The 15841-nt window shown below is 37.3% G+C and overlaps 2 protein-coding genes across 2 annotated transcripts; one reads left to right on the forward strand and one right to left on the reverse strand.

Moving 5' to 3' along the window:
- On the forward strand, positions 3564-13847 carry LOC109713950 (ABC transporter G family member 44-like). The gene is made up of 24 exons (XM_020238268.1): positions 3564-4540; positions 4776-4896; positions 4990-5078; positions 5166-5250; positions 5362-5521; positions 5663-5739; positions 5890-5943; positions 6032-6122; positions 6228-6529; positions 6895-7176; positions 7272-7588; positions 7935-8095; positions 8184-8287; positions 8410-8566; positions 8661-8786; positions 8882-9024; positions 9435-9767; positions 10083-10373; positions 10869-10952; positions 11046-11179; positions 11268-11495; positions 11826-11997; positions 12521-12775; positions 13334-13847. The coding sequence occupies exons 1-24, from the start codon at positions 4194-4196 to the stop codon at positions 13589-13591; spliced, it is 4371 nt and encodes a 1456-aa protein (XP_020093857.1). The 5' UTR covers positions 3564-4193; the 3' UTR covers positions 13592-13847.
- Positions 15038-15841, reverse strand: LOC109707615 (sulfated surface glycoprotein 185-like). The gene has a single exon (XM_020229025.1). It carries the CDS (start codon positions 15681-15683, stop codon positions 15246-15248), a length of 438 nt encoding a protein of 145 aa, XP_020084614.1. The 5' UTR covers positions 15684-15841; the 3' UTR covers positions 15038-15245.

The following is a 15841-nucleotide window of genomic DNA, read 5'->3' on the forward strand; positions in this document are numbered from 1 at the left end:
ATATAGCACGTTGTCTGCTTCATTCATTTCGAAAATGAACTTAGCTACAAATAGTGGGACAACATAGCCTCAAAAAGAAAAATAAAGATCAAAGAAAAAAAAAGAAAGAAAAATAACAGTAAAAGTAATCGACAGGTTATTCAGCTTAATAAAAGTCCCTCAACTCTCTTACCAATTCCTTGATACGCCCAGGTGGAGAGGGTTGGCAAAGTGGTTATTAAAAATCGCGTTATTTCTTTCCTTCCAGATTAGCCACCAGCACGCTGCTACAGTAATCAGATCCTGCAGAATCTCCCCCGACTTAATATTTTTTATCATTTTACTCCATACGTCCTCCACCGTTGGGGGTTAAGGGGTGGAATAATCCCTTAACCCCTATATTATCCCCAAATATCTCCAAAAATGTGTAGAGTTAGCTAACCCTACCTCAAATGGGTTATTCCGGGTTAACTAACCCTACCTAACTCCACAAAACTCCAACCAAACACTATTTTCTATTCAAAATAACCTACTATTCTTCTTATCCCAGCTATTCCAACCAAATACTATTTTTCACTATCCTGAACTAACTCCAACCCCCAACCAAACACAAAAATACTCTAACCCCACCTAAACCCTGAACTTAATTCTATTTCTGGAATAACTAGTTTTTCTTTAACCCCGAACCAAACAATAGATGTCCTCTAAGATTAAAAAACTTAACTCAATACACCTCTAAAGAGAAGCACAAGCCAAAGATCCCAAACTGCTGGGAAAAGAAGCAGACGCACAACCCATCTCACGTGGGCCAGATTTAATTTATACATGCAAATATTAAACCACCAAACGCAAAGAAAACGTGGGGTGTGGGGTCTTGTGACTTGTGAGTAAATAAATAGTTTAAGTAGATAAGATAAATAAATAAATTAATATATATATATAATAATAATTATTATTATAATTATAAAACCCATTCTTCTAGATGTTCAACGTGGGAAAAGCTAATTTTAGTTGCGGTTCGAAGAAGCTGCTTCTACTATTATTATTATTTTCTCTTTCGCATTCAATGAGAACATGCATTTGTTTGTTACGTAAAATGTAATGTATTTATGATCTTATTCTAATGCCAATAATATCGTTTACCTTGACCTTCATATCATCGTTTGATCTTTGGATAATTGGATGGGTACTTTGGTGGTAGTTATAATTAAAAGATAAAAAAGAAATTTTGTATGGACTCTTCTTTTTCTTTGCACGAAAAAAGTTTGACCTTTTCTCGTAGAACTTTTGACCTCAAGGTTATAACTAAAACGCATGTTTAAAGTTTTTTTTTTTATGTTGGGTGGAGATTTTTTTGAGTGTTGGGTGGAGATTTTTTCTTTTTTTTTTCTTTCAATATAACAATTATTTTATATAAAAATAATAGTGTCGAGTCAAAAGTTGCCATTTTGTTTAGAAGTAAAAAAAAAAAAATTATTTTTTTATGTTGTTGTGGAGTGAAAACGTATAAAATTTATTTGAACTATAGATCATTTTAAATTGATTGTCTAATTTTTTAAACTTTTGATTTTACCATCCAACCTTTCAATTTATTTAATTTGAGTCAGCCAGTTTAACCGCATTTAGACATCAAAATTTAAACTAATTACTTAAGTAAATTTATAGTTACGAGAATTGAATGAAATATATATATATATATATACTAATTAAATTCGTAAAGATAAACAACACATTTCAAACTGAATCAAATCAAATAAATTGAAAGATTGAATAGTAAAATCAAATTTTAAAAGACTGGATAGTCAACTCAAATCTTTTTATAATTTAAGTAAGTTCTGTACATTTTTTTTTCTTTTTTTTTTTAATAAGACTCTTCATCATTTTATGCGGCTAAATATGTTTTTGTTAGTTATAGCTCCTGCTTAAATTAAACCACTTCTTGTGACATGTACTTTTCCATTTGCAAAATAACTTAAAACAAGAATTGAAAAATATATAGAGTCAAAAATGCTTCTAGAATTTCCGTACCTTAGTATCCGAAATTTCAAGTTTAAAACATAATTGTTTCGTATTTCTAGCTGAATTCATTTCTAAACAAAATGAAAGAAGCAAAAAGCTTATTTTTGTTCTCTCTCAAAACAAAAACTAATTAAAATCAACAAAATATCACATTTAAAATTCAGAAGGATTTAATTAATAAAAATTGCTACAATTTTTTTTCTTTTTTTAGATGACATTATCTGAGTAATACTCTTGCCGAAGCTTTGTAAAAATAAGTTGACCTTCCAACCCTTTCTAAATACCAAAAAGAGAGATAAAAAGAAACAAAAAAAATCCTAATAATGCACAAAAAATAATTATTTAAATTTTACTTTACAAAAAATGTATCATCCAATTATCAAAGAACTAAGAAATATTCCACCAATTAATAATGTTATCAAAAATCAAAAGCTTTATGATTCACGCGTTGCTTTCCACCCAACAACCCCCTCATTGTTTTTTTGTTTTTTTTTTTTTATAATTTTGCACATGACCTCCTCTTATAAATAAATACTATATATAATATTTTAATCCCAAAAAAAAAGAGAACACAGTGTGACCCGTGTGCTTCTAGAAGATGGTCCCACATGTCAGTCTCACAAAATTTGCCATGCAATAATCAATCATCTAACTCTTCCCTGAACTATTCTGATATTGCAATTTGGTCCCTACAATTTTTGATCTATATATATGATGGTGTGGGTTAAAAAGCTGAAAGTGAAAATACTATTCATCTACTATTAATAATACTCTAGCTGTATTTCCTATACTATTAATTAATAGTTAATTATTAATGAGCTTCTGTAAAAATTTTATGTCTCACATAATACAATACATAAAATGAAAAAATCATTATAGATGAGCTATCTAAATTTTATCACTATAAAAATTTCATATCTGCAGTATCACAGAGCTCTTCACTAGTTCAATAAAAAAAAAAAAAATTTAACCACCTGTAGTTAGCACTTAAAATTTTTTTTTTTTGAGATAAAAATAGTATTTTACTAGTGCTTCATTCATTAAGAAAGTAAATTAAGTAACATGATAAAACAGCAAGCAAGGCTTCAAGAAAAAATAAAAAACTTTAAGTGCAATAAACCTTTCGCTGATCCCTACACGAGCGTGTATCCACCAACAACTGTCACAGCGTACCCTTTTTTTTTTCTCAATGATTCTTCTATTTCGCTCCAGCCAAATAGCATTTTGAGATTCTAAGATCAAAACCGAATTACTTTACGTCCAAAGAGCAAAGAAACCGAATTACGATATCATAATAGTGCAGGGACTATCCCCACATTTCACCCCCAAACTAGATTCGCATGTTTTTCCCTAAACAATAAATAAATAAATAAATAAAAGCCCTAGAAAGTCAACACAACTATAGTAGTCCATTTTTGACCGTTGGCGTTACGCTTTGTATTCAAACCGTAGACCATTCAAAAACATTCCAACCTTTACGGGCTCTCTCTAACGTGCGCCGTGCGCGTTTCTCTCTCTCTCTCTCTCCCCCCCCCTCCCTTTTAAAAACTCCTCACTCCAACATTCCCTCTCATTAGCGGTAGTAGTACCCATTCTCATCTCAACCCCTTGAGAGAGAGAGAGAGAGAGAGGAAAGAAGAAGCCCTCTCGATTCAATCCCCAAGGCCTCAAAAATCCCTTCTTTTTCGTGTTGATTCCATCGTTTTCAGAGAGAGAGAGAGAGTGAGAGAGAGAGAGAGAGAGAGAGGAAAGAAGAAGCTCTCTCGATTCAATCCCCAAGGCCTCAAAAATCCCTTCTTTTTCGTGTTGATCCCATCGTTTTCGTAGAATTTTGATCTCTTTTTCGATTCAAATCGCCTTGGTTTTCAAGAAAAAAAAAGGAGAGTGGACAGAGAGAGAGAGAGAGAGAGAGAGAGAAAAGAACAGCAATTTTCTTTGCAATTTCCATCAATCTCCTGCAAATTTGATCCCTCTTTCGATTGAAATCGCCTTGTTTTCGAGAGAGAAGGAGAGTGGAGAGGGGAAAAAACCCGATTTTTCTGTTTTGATCTCTTTCTCACCTTAGAGAGAGTAAAGAGAGCCTCTTCAATTCAATCCCTGAAGCTTCAAAATCTCAAAAAAGGGGGAAAAAAACCTTTTTGTTTGGGTGTTAATTAAAGTTGATCTTGTTTGGGTTGAAGCAGTAAAGATTTGATATGGAGACAGGCGCGGAGGGGTATGGGATCGCGAGCCTGCGGATGAACAGCTCGTCGATCTTCCAGCGGGGCGCGAGCTCCTCGATCTTCCGGCGGGGGGACGACGTCTTCTCGATGTCGTCGCGCGACGAGGATGACGAGGAGGCCCTCAAGTGGGCGGCGCTCGAGAAGCTGCCGACCTACAGCCGGATGCGCAAGGGGATCTTTTTTGATGAGGGGATCCGCAAGGAGATCGACATCGACAGCTTGGGGTTCCAGGAGAAGAAGAAGCTGCTCGAGAGGCTTGTTCACGTCACGGAGGAGGATAATGAGAGGTTCCTGTTGAAGCTCAAGGATCGGATCGATCGGTGAGGAGTTCTACAATTTTTTTTTTCTTTTATCGTCTTGATCCATTAGTGGATTTTACTTAGATTTTGGTTATGTTCAACTATCAATCCTCAAGTTTTAGGAGCAAATTAAAACCGCGCAATAAGGTTAAGGATCCACCCCAGTGGGAGTAACCATCCCTTAGATTATGTTGTGGCAATTATGTTTTGATGAAGCCCAACATATATTTGATGAAATTCCTGTATGAATCTTCAGAGTCGGACTCGATTTCCCGACGATTGAGGTGCGGTACGAGCACCTCAACATCGAGGCTCTTGCTTACGTGGGAAACAGAGGTCTCCCCTCATTCCTCAATTCAACACTCAATGCTCTTGAGGTACTTTTCTTATGGGAACCTGTTAATGCGCAAGTTGTTCCTTTTTCTATTGAGTTAGTCATGTTCAATTCATCTTGGTTTCTATGATTTTAGGCCGTGGCCAATGTTCTACATTTAGTTCCGAACAAGAAGAGGCCGTTAAACATTCTTCACGACGTTAGCGGAATCATCAAGCCAAGGAGGTATACAAAGAAAAAATTCATCTTGGAATCAAGCTAATTCTTTTTGTTGTTTCCACTGAAAAAATATACAAAAAATATGAATTTCAGGATGACTTTGCTCTTGGGTCCTCCGGGCTCAGGGAAGACCACGCTGCTTTTGGCTCTGGCCGGAAAGCTTAGCTCGGATTTAAAGGTCGAGAATTTGGGTTTATTGAAAATCTCTTCAATTTCTTTCCAATCAACATCTTGGTCTGAGTTGAAACTCACAAAGAATCTTCTTTTATAATCGAAAAATGATAAACAGGTCTCGGGTAGGGTGACTTACAATGGCCATGAGATGAATGAGTTTGTCCCTCAGAGAACAGCAGCCTATATAAGTCAGCATGATTTGCACATTGCGGAGATGACGGTGCGAGAAACCCTTGCTTTCTCTGCTCGGTGCCAGGGAGTCGGTACTCGATATGGTAAGTATAACTTCTTCAATTTCGTTGGCATAGTTAGCTCATATCATATGTACTTCTTCAATTTCGTTGGCATAGTTAGCTCATATCATATGTTCTAGGTTTAATTTGACCAAATATTAAAATTTTGACCTTAATGTACAGATATGTTAACTGAGCTTTCTAGAAGGGAGAAGGCCGCAAATATCAAGCCCGACCCTGACATTGATGTCTACATGAAGGTGAGCTTCAGAGTTCTTTCAATAGTTCTTTGTACTTCTAAAGTCTCTCTCTTTTAGATATATACAGTTGAATGAATTAATTCAATTAGAAATTTCGTTTGTGTTCTTATGGAAGAGATTGTTCTTCGTGCAAATTGATTTAAATTGCAGGCAGCTTCAATGGGAGGACAGGAAACAAGCATAATTACTGATTACGTGCTCAAGGTATTGCATCTTGTGAAGAAGTTCTACGTGGTTATTGAAAGATATCGTTAAATTACACAACCTAAATCTCATGTTTATGCCTATGCAGATTTTAGGTTTAGATATATGTGCCGATACCATTGTAGGAAATGAAATGTTGAGAGGAATCTCTGGAGGACAAAGAAAGCGTGTCACGACTGGTAATTTTTTTTTTCCTTCATTATTCTGATCTTTTATATTAATATGCACTACACCTATATACTGATCTTTATTGCTGTTTTTCCATCCCAAAATGTATTTTACAGGCGAGATGATTGTCGGACCAGCAAGAGCTCTGTTCATGGATGAGATATCCACTGGTCTTGACAGCTCCACAACATTCCAGATAGTAAAATCTCTCAAGCAAATGACCAACATTCTTGGTGGCACGACCGTAATTTCCTTGCTTCAGCCTGCTCCGGAGACTTACGACCTTTTCGACGACATAATCCTCCTCTCAGATGGGCAGGTTGTGTACCAAGGCCCGCGCGAGAACGTGCTTGAGTTCTTTGAGTCCATGGGGTTCAAGTGCCCTGAGAGGAAGGGCGTCGCTGACTTCTTACAAGAAGTAAGTTAACTAGTAGATGGTTGCTTTCCTGTATTCTGTATCTGCTTTTTTGAGGCTTCGCTTCTTGAAGAGCTCGTCTACTTCAGAAAAGCAGAGTTTTTCATAAACCAAGTGTTTGGCTAATTAAAAGTCCAGAGCATGTGCTGTTGCAGAAGTTAAAATATTCTACGCTTGAAACAGAAAGTCACTAGCGTTTGTTAGGAGAATTTGATTAAAAAAAAATTTGTTAGTGTTATATTCATATAGCTCTACTCAAATATCAATTTTGCAGCAGAAGATCCAGCTTGGCCGAATGGCCCTAAAAACTATTCCTAAATTGAACAGTGACAGCAAGTATATAATCCCCTTTCTTTTGTAAATTATAGGTGACTTCAAGGAAAGATCAGCATCAGTATTGGGTACGCCATCCCGAGCCGTACCGATACGTTCCCGTGAGGGTGTTCTCAGAGGCGTTCCAGTCGTTCCATGTCGGTGAGAAGCTTGGGAGAGAGCTTTCGGTCCCATTTGACAAGAGCAAGAGCCACCCGGCTTCTCTCACTACATCAAAGTATGGCCTTAGAAAGAAGGAGCTGCTAAAAGCTTGCGCGGCTAGGGAGTTCTTGCTAATGAAGAGAAATTCATTTGTGTACATATTCAGGGCTGTTCAGGTTGGCAATTTTAGTATTACAATTACCCTATGTTTCAATCCATGTTATAATAAATTATGTGCCGCTAATAAAACTTGGTAATTCTTTGACTGCAGCTCACTTTTTTGACAATCATTCTAATGACACTCTTCTTAAGAACCCGCATGCACCATAGGGATGTGAATGATGGGGTGGTTTTCATGGGTGCTCTCTTCTTCTCTATTATAGTCCACAACTTCAATGGCTTCTCTGAGCTCGCCTTGACCACCATTAAGCTCCCTGTCTTCTTCAAGCAACGGGACTACCTCTTCTTCCCTGCATGGGCGTATTCTATACCAACATGGATCCTTAAGTTTCCTGTTTCGATGATCGAGGCAGCGGTCACGGTGTTCTTGAATTACTATGTAATTGGTTTTGATCCAAACATAGGAAGGTTAGTTTGATGGACCGAAAAACAAAAGCTAATTTCATTTATACTAAAAAGTTTGAAATAACTCGGGTGTATCGGTAAAGATACATAAATACTCAAAAAGTATCCCTTTCGGAGAGCATTTATGAAAACGGCAAGTGTATTTTCTCCGGCACTTGTGATATTTTATGTGCTTTTTTTATTATTTCGATAAATAAAAGGGCACTTTCGATACCTCTAACTTTTTGAGGGCATCTAGGGAATCATATAATTCGAGAGTTATGAAAGTAATTTTGCCAAGAAGCCAAGATCCTGCTCAAATTCTGTGTTTCTTCTACTAATTTTAAGAGATTTTGTTGTTATTGCACAGGCTGTTTAAGCAGTATCTGCTGCTTCTCTTTGTCAATCAAATGGCTGCTGGGCTCTTTAGATTGGTCGCAGCATTAGGCAGGATCATGGTTGTCGCGAATACAATTGCATCCTTTGCACTTCTGGTGATGCTCGTTTTCAGTGGATTCATCTTATCGCATGGTAAGATTTAATAAATTTTTGTAAACTGGTAATTTTTGCCACTTTAAATGCATGTACTTATCAGTTTTATGTATGAATATATTGACAGATAAGATTAGGAATTGGTGGATCTGGGGTTACTGGATCTCCCCCCTCATGTATGCACAGAACGCAATTTCAGTGAACGAGTTCCTAGGACACAAATGGAGACATGTAAGAGAATCTAACTTGAACGAGAGAGAGAGAGAGAGAGAGAGAGAGAGAGAGAGAGAGAGAGAGAAGGAGAAAACTCTTTTTTCCATTTTAGTATCTGAAATATATATATATATTTTCAGATTGATCCTGCAACAAATGAGACACTTGGCGTAGCAGTCTTGAAATCACGCGGAATGTTTACAGAAGCAAAATGGTATTGGATTGGTCTCGGTGCATTAGTTGGTTTCGTTCTCGTCTTCAACTTTCTCTTCACGGTGGCACTGTCCTATCTAAAATGTTAGTGTCGATGATTTTCCATTCTGTTTTCAAAATTTTCCATGGATTTTATTAAATTTGGTTCTGAAAATTTTCTTTTGATGCACTCATGCAGCATTAGGGAAGGCTCAGCCTATTCTAACTGAAGAAGCAATTAAGGAGAAGCATACAAATATTACTGGGGAAATGCTGGAAATGGAAACCATAGGGCAAGCCTCCGATAGCGTCTCTTCGTCCAGAGGTTAGTCTATTACATCTATATATATATGTAGCTTCTATTTTACACATATTTACAATTAAAGGTTCTCATCTATTTTTGACAATTGTGTACAATAGGAAACGCTAGAAATGCTAGGAATAGTGCTTCATCAAGGACAACAGCTGAGGATTCTAATCAGAATAGGAGAGGAATGGTTCTTCCATTTGCGCCACTTGCAGTTGCTTTTGATGATATAAGATACTCGGTCGACATGCCGCCGGTACTTTCTCTTGATAGATTACACTATCTATACAATTCTATGTAAATCTAAGAGCAACGGGGCATGTATGGTGCTCATTTTTTTTCACGATTTTGCTTCTTACTCCCTCAAAATTTTCATGCAATTGCAGTCCAACTTCCTTTATCTCACGCGCTCTGCACGTGATTCTTGTTTTGCATATTGACCGTTTAGCCCCCTGTTTTTGTCAACCGAGTTTAAAAGGGATAGAATGGTCATTTTATATGAAAAGGATATTTGGTCCGCAAAAGGATCATCAGGGATGCAATTGTTAAATGTCAGAAAATTCAGGAACTAAGTATGAAAATTTTGATAGTATAGGAATTATCCTTACATTTTACCCCAGATTTAAGGCCCAAATAGGGTTTTCTAACATGATTTTTGTACATCAGGAAATGAAAGCACAAGGAGTTCAAGAGGACAGGCTGCTGCTACTCAAAGGAGTCAGTGGGTCTTTCAGGCCGGGTGTTCTTACTGCTCTCATGGGTGTAAGTGGAGCTGGAAAGACTACACTTATGGATGTCTTAGCCGGTAGGAAAACCGGAGGGTACATAGAAGGAAACATCACCATTTCTGGCTATCCCAAAAAGCAAGAAACCTTCGCTCGTGTTTCCGGTTACTGTGAACAAAATGATATCCACTCTCCTAATGTGACGGTCTATGAATCACTCGTCTACTCCGCGTGGCTCAGACTGCCTCCTGAAGTTGATTCCGAGACCAGAAAGGTTTGTTCTCGATCGGTAGATGGTTAATTCTTCGTGGCGCAGTTTGATCACTAGTTTAAAGTCAACACTATGTTTGATTCGACATTACAGGAATAATTGTAATCACAAGACAACTACAATGATTGCGAGGATAAATAGAGATAAAGTATAGGACAATGTTATTCAAGTGATGAGATGAGATAGTTGTTCCCGAGTTATTTTATAACAACCTGTTTCGGCCAAAACAACTATGGAGTTATTTAGCTATTATTGCTGAAACAAAAGGAGCTATTGTTTGCTATTTATACTCAAAAAAATAGTTTTATTCTTTTGCAGATGTTCATTGAAGAGGTGATGGAACTAGTAGAGCTTAATCCAGTGAGAGAAGCACTCGTTGGATTACCTGGTGTGAACGGCTTATCAACGGAGCAAAGAAAGCGGCTTACGATTGCTGTGGAGCTTGTGGCCAACCCTTCGATCATATTCATGGATGAGCCCACTTCTGGACTAGATGCGAGGGCCGCAGCCATAGTTATGAGGACTGTGAGAAACACCGTCGACACTGGTAGAACTGTCGTTTGCACAATTCACCAGCCTAGTATTGATATTTTTGAAGCTTTTGATGAGGTAAGGATTTTCTTTTTTATTTCAGTCGCACTACTAATTTTGAGTTCCCTTAGATAAATGTGGAAAAAAAAAAAAAGAGATTTAAGGTGTCTATGTTACTTTTCATATTTATTTATCTTGTCTGTGATTTAGCATACCTAAAGTCTTTCTGATAAAGACAAGTAAAACACACATCATTTTTATTTTAACCACTGCTTATAAGTGAGATTGCATAAATTTACCTGCAAAGTTGGTATCTACATGCATGTCTTTGAAAATCATATTTATTTGCTTTCTTGTCCCTGCCAATGTATACATGCAAAAACTGTTTCTGCATAGATACCTCCAGCAGGGGCACGAGCGCACATGCCAGCTTTGCAAGGGTTGTTGTGCAACGTTACATATTTGTAGGGTGTATATATATGCAAAAAATCAAAGTAAACATTCGAAAAACACATCTATAACTCTTTATCAGTTTGTGTGATGTTCATATTTTTATTTGTGCCACAATTGCAGCTCTTTCTAATGAAGAGAGGTGGAGAAGAGATATATGTGGGCCCACTAGGACACCATTCTGTTCATCTGATCAATTATTTTGAGGTGAGGCAACCGAGAAAAACTACACTTTATATTCTTCCATTTTTCTGAAACCTTATTTGTGAGTCTAAATGTGGCCTTCTTTTTCAAATTTAGGGAATTCGAGGGGTTAGTAAGATCAAACCAGGGTATAATCCTGCAACATGGATGTTGGAAGTGAGCTCACTGGCCCAAGAAGAGATATTGGGTGTCAACTTCACTGAAACATACAAGAACTCAGAACTGTATCAGTAAGTGAATTGCTTACCCTTTTTTTTCACTTGAATCCTGAGTAAACTTAAATTTGCAACGAGTTATTAATTTGGTGTTGTTTTGCAGGAGAAACAAAGCATTGATTAAGGAACTAAGCGCACCCCCTCCTGGTACCAGTGATCTATATTTCGCGTCTCAGTATTCTCAATCCTTTTTCTCTCAATGCATGGCTTGTCTTTGGAAACAATACTTATCGTATTGGAGGAACCCTCCGTACACTGTCGTGAGGTTCTTCTTCTCTCTCATTGTTGCCTTCATGTTCGGCACAATATTTTGGCGCCTCGGTAACAAATGGTAACTATTGTCCTTGACCCGTTTTTATGTTTTTGGATGTCATTTATCTAACAAATTTGTCCGGAACATATTTGTATAGTGTTGAGCTTAGGCTCGAGAGTATTTGATTTTTTATCTGCCGTGTCAATTGCACATCATGGATGTACTTTCTATGATTTGATTATTCCCGGTACGTGTCAAGATTCTTGGTTTTAACTGATGCACCTGTGAATCGTGATGCGAAAAGCAATACTCTCGATTAGCCTAGTTCAACTCTATATACACAATTTCATTATTTTTTATCTCTTTTAGATTCAAAACATTCATCCAGCGACAAAAACTTTGATGTAGGGAAACACAACAGGATCTATTCAACGCCATGGGCTCAATGTATGCTGCTGTTCTGTTCATGGGAATCTCATACGCCTCTTCGGTGCAACCTGTCGTTGCCATTGAAAGAACGGTCTTCTACCGAGAAAGAGCCGCAGGAATGTATTCGGCATTGCCGTATGCATTTGGACAGGTAAATTTATTTATCATTCATAATAATAAGCACTTCTTTTGTGAGAAGTTGCCCAGAATTCATTGTAATAATGAAAGAAGAGAACATAAGAATAAAAGAGAAAAGAGGTACAAATTAAGCTTCTCGCACAATAAGACTATTACCAACTAGATGTTGTTTTAAGAAGTCAAAAATGAGCTTCCAGTCTTCTAGCCATGAAAAGCAGCAGCTCAGTATGTAGCTTCTGCTTCTAGCTACGGCGAGAGGCTGTAAGGAAAATTATAATGAAAAAAAAAAAGCCATTAGGGCTTTTTCAAATAATGTCTCTACTCAAGAAGCAGAATCCAAGTACTTCGATTGAGAAAGCCAAATAAGCTCCTAGCTGTCAAAATCAGAAGTTTCAATTTGGAGCTTTTCCTTCTAGCTAGAGCCAGAAGTTGTTAATAGAATTAATATTTTTTAAAAAAAAAAAAAAAACCATCAGTGTTCCTTTGAACACTTGTGCAGTAGAACATGAGGATTGATGTAAGCTAAATACTCGCAGGTTTCAATCGAACTACCATACGTCCTAATCCAATCACTGATATACGGAGTTATAGTGTACGCCATGATCGACTTCAAATGGACTGCGGCAAAGTTCTGTTGGTACATATTCTTCATGTACTTCACACTCCTCTACTTCACATTCTATGGGATGCTCTGCGTCGGAGTTACTCCAAATTACAACATTGCCTCCATTGTTTCCTCTGCATTCTACGGCATCTGGAATTTGTTCTCCGGGTTTATTATCCCCAGACCTGTAAGTTTCTCTATCTAATTTATATCCATTTTTGGTTATATTTATAGGTAAAATTTTAGGAACTTCCAAATTATCATGATTTGGTCCCTATATTTCTATCTGCAGTCATGTAAAATGACCTTTTAACTCCCCTTAAGTCTAAACCGTATATGGATCGATGACAATGATCTAGTTCATACTATATGAGATCAAGCACCATATTGCAATATTTCAAAATTTTCGCACTATCCTTGCACGTATTCTTTCATGCAACTACCACAACAATTTCGAACACAAAACAAGAACATGACCTTAATTTAAACAAATATATCACATACTTATTGAGAGAAACGCAAAATCAACACAGCAGGAACCTATCAAACATGAAACAAGTAATTGTTTTGGACTTTTAGGATCCGTTTCTTCAAATTGACATGTCTATCGAACATGAACACAACTAAGCAAACCTCAACTGCCACCCCTACATTCAACTAGTACTTGTTTTTACTGAAAACAATATTAAATTGATTAGTTTTAATGAGCAGATTCTAATTTTCTGTTTTTCCATTTATTTTGCAGAGGATGCCAGTGTGGTGGAGGTGGTACTCGTGGGCGTGCCCCGTATCGTGGACGCTGTACGGATTAGTCACGTCGCAGTTTGGTGACATACACGACACCATGACCAACGACAAAGAGGTATCCCAGTTTTTGAAGGACTACTTCGGGTTCCATCACGACTTTCTGCCCGCAGTTGCCGTCGCTGTTGTCGGTTTTGCTGCCCTCTTCGCCTTTTTATTCGGCTTTTCCATCAAGGTCCTCAACTTCCAACGGCGATGATCATGATCTCCCGTTTTGATATTCGAAAAAGTGGAAACTATTGTTAGACAATTTTCTTTTTTTCTTTTCTTTTCCTTTCCTTTCTTTTTGAGAGAGAACAACAAGATTTGAGTAGCACTAGTTACATGTATAGTCCTCATTTTCTTGGCATTCTTATGTATAATAGAGATGATTAATTGACACAAAGAATGTGTTGTATTAAAACGTACTTATTCAATAAAGGACCAATTAAGTGCATCATATTCATGCTCATTAAGAGCTTTCGTACTCGTCGTGTAGTCTGTTTATCCCAATCGGAGATTCTACAAAAGTGTTGTTCATTAATAATATTTTAATAGTTCATATGTGCCAATAAAACATTACGAGACCTTAGTTTTCAGTTTTAGGGTTTATAAGAGTCTCAATTTAAAATTTAAAATTTATGAGAGAAGGTGATCAAATGTTTGAATATAAGAGTTCCTTATAGAATATCTAAATAGTAACAACGGGAATTCTAAGTAAGACAAAAAGAATCGTAACGCAAAAATATATGATAAACCAAAGGGATATTTAAAGTTAATATCAATCACCAGCTAGCCTAGCAGTTGTTATGTGGATTGCTGATCAAGAGGTTAGTATTTAATCTCCCGCTTGTGTGTTTATAAGAGAATCTACAAACACGTGAGCTCCGAAAATAATCGAAAAAAAGGTTTTAAAAGTTTCTTATTATGATCCTAATAAGTTCAATTTGAATCGTTCTGACCCGCTAGCACGAAATATTTAAGTTCAGTTATTATTACTAGAGTACGAGACCTCATATATTATGCTTAAACTCAGTTATGTTTAGACCTCGAAATCCCAACCCGCTAGCAATAATAACTCGATGTGCTTAAATGCAGAACAAAATGCTTAATCTTGAATCAAAACTCCTTTCCTATCTGATATGGGACTATTGGCGCAAGCGTTACATAATTATAGGCAACAGATTCAAACAGAGGATGTTCTATATAACCATGGCCACATATTTTTCCAAGTTTTTAGACTAGGTCAATCATATAAGGGTGTTAATTAATTAATGTGGGTTCCTTTCAATCCTAATTCATGGCCATCCATTTTTAAATTGATATACAAATGAAAGGACCACATGATTACATGATTTAAAACGCCACCAAGCAAGATTGTGATTTAATAGCTGTGATTTTGACCTCCAACCAAACTCCTAAAAACAAAAAAAAAAAAAAAGAGAAAAAACCACAAGAAATTTTGTTGTACTTGAAATTTACACAAGTATGAAATCATGCTTTAATTGTAAATCAAATTATACATAGGGAAACCCCATTATAGAAAAGTATTGTGATTGAGAACATGTAAAATTTGAATACATGAATGATTATTCAGCTAAATTTGTTAGTGCGTTCTTAACCTAAACCAGGACCAACTAAAATTAATTCAACAAAATACAAAAAAAAAACAACAAAAATTAGGATCCTGATTGAGTAACAAACATGAACATTGTGTTATAAGTAGGAGAATACACTCATGGTGCAACTCACCTTTAATTTACCAGTTCGATCACAAAGTGCATATATATATAGACATATATATGTAGCAAATCCAAAAGAAACACATATACATATACACCACATATAAACATAAATACCTAAATGTGAATTAATTACGAGAGAACAAACGCTACAAAAATGGCTAGCAAAATTGCACCCATGCACGTAACAGTAGCCGACGCAACCGCGACCGCCGCCGCCGAAGGAACGAGCGGGTGCTTGTAGTAGAAAGGGAAGTAGGGGAGGATCGGGTCGGGGGGCGGAGGCGCGGGGTAAGCGTAGGAGGGGGGAGAGTAGGAGTACGGCGGCAGCTGAGGAGGAGGAGGAGGGTAACCGTAGGCGGTCGGAGCGTAGGGCGGTGGCGGAGGAGGGTAGTAGTTGCCTGCGACGGAGGTCGGCGGAGGTAGGCACGGGTACGGGCACTCGGTCGACGAGCCGTCGTCGGATGTGGCTGGTGTGGGGGTGGTGATGAGGAGGAGGAGGAGGAGGAGTGTTAGGGTGGTGGTGATCAATTTGGAGATGGCCATGGAGTGAGGTGAGGGGCTTGACATGGTGAGAGAAAGAGAGAGAGAGAGAGAGAGAGGTATCAAGAAAATATGATCACCTAATAATAAGGGAGGAGAGAGGAGAGAGGAGAGAGAGAGAGAGATTTGAATGAAAAATAAAATACAATGATCACCTTATGATTGAGATATAGATATATAGAGAG

This window comes from Ananas comosus, linkage group 1 (genome assembly GCF_001540865.1).
Source record: "Ananas comosus cultivar F153 linkage group 1, ASM154086v1, whole genome shotgun sequence".
NCBI classification, from domain to species: domain Eukaryota; kingdom Viridiplantae; phylum Streptophyta; class Magnoliopsida; order Poales; family Bromeliaceae; genus Ananas; species Ananas comosus.

What these genes read in the sequence shown, in the direction of transcription:
- LOC109713950 (XM_020238268.1), top strand. Translation starts at nt 4,194, where the DNA reads ATGGAGACAGGCGCGGAGGGGTATGGGATCGCGAGCCTGCGGATGAAC. An exon ending in ACATTGATGTCTACATGAAG is followed by an intron (nt 5,740 to 5,889) that starts GTGAGCTTCAGA and finishes TTTAAATTGCAG; the next exon opens with GCAGCTTCAATGGGAGGACA. An exon ending in TTTGATCCAAACATAGGAAG is followed by an intron (nt 7,589 to 7,934) that starts GTTAGTTTGATG and finishes GTTATTGCACAG; the next exon opens with GCTGTTTAAGCAGTATCTGC.
- LOC109707615 (XM_020229025.1), bottom strand. Translation starts at nt 15,683, where the DNA reads ATGTCAAGCCCCTCACCTCACTCCATGGCCATCTCCAAATTGATCACC.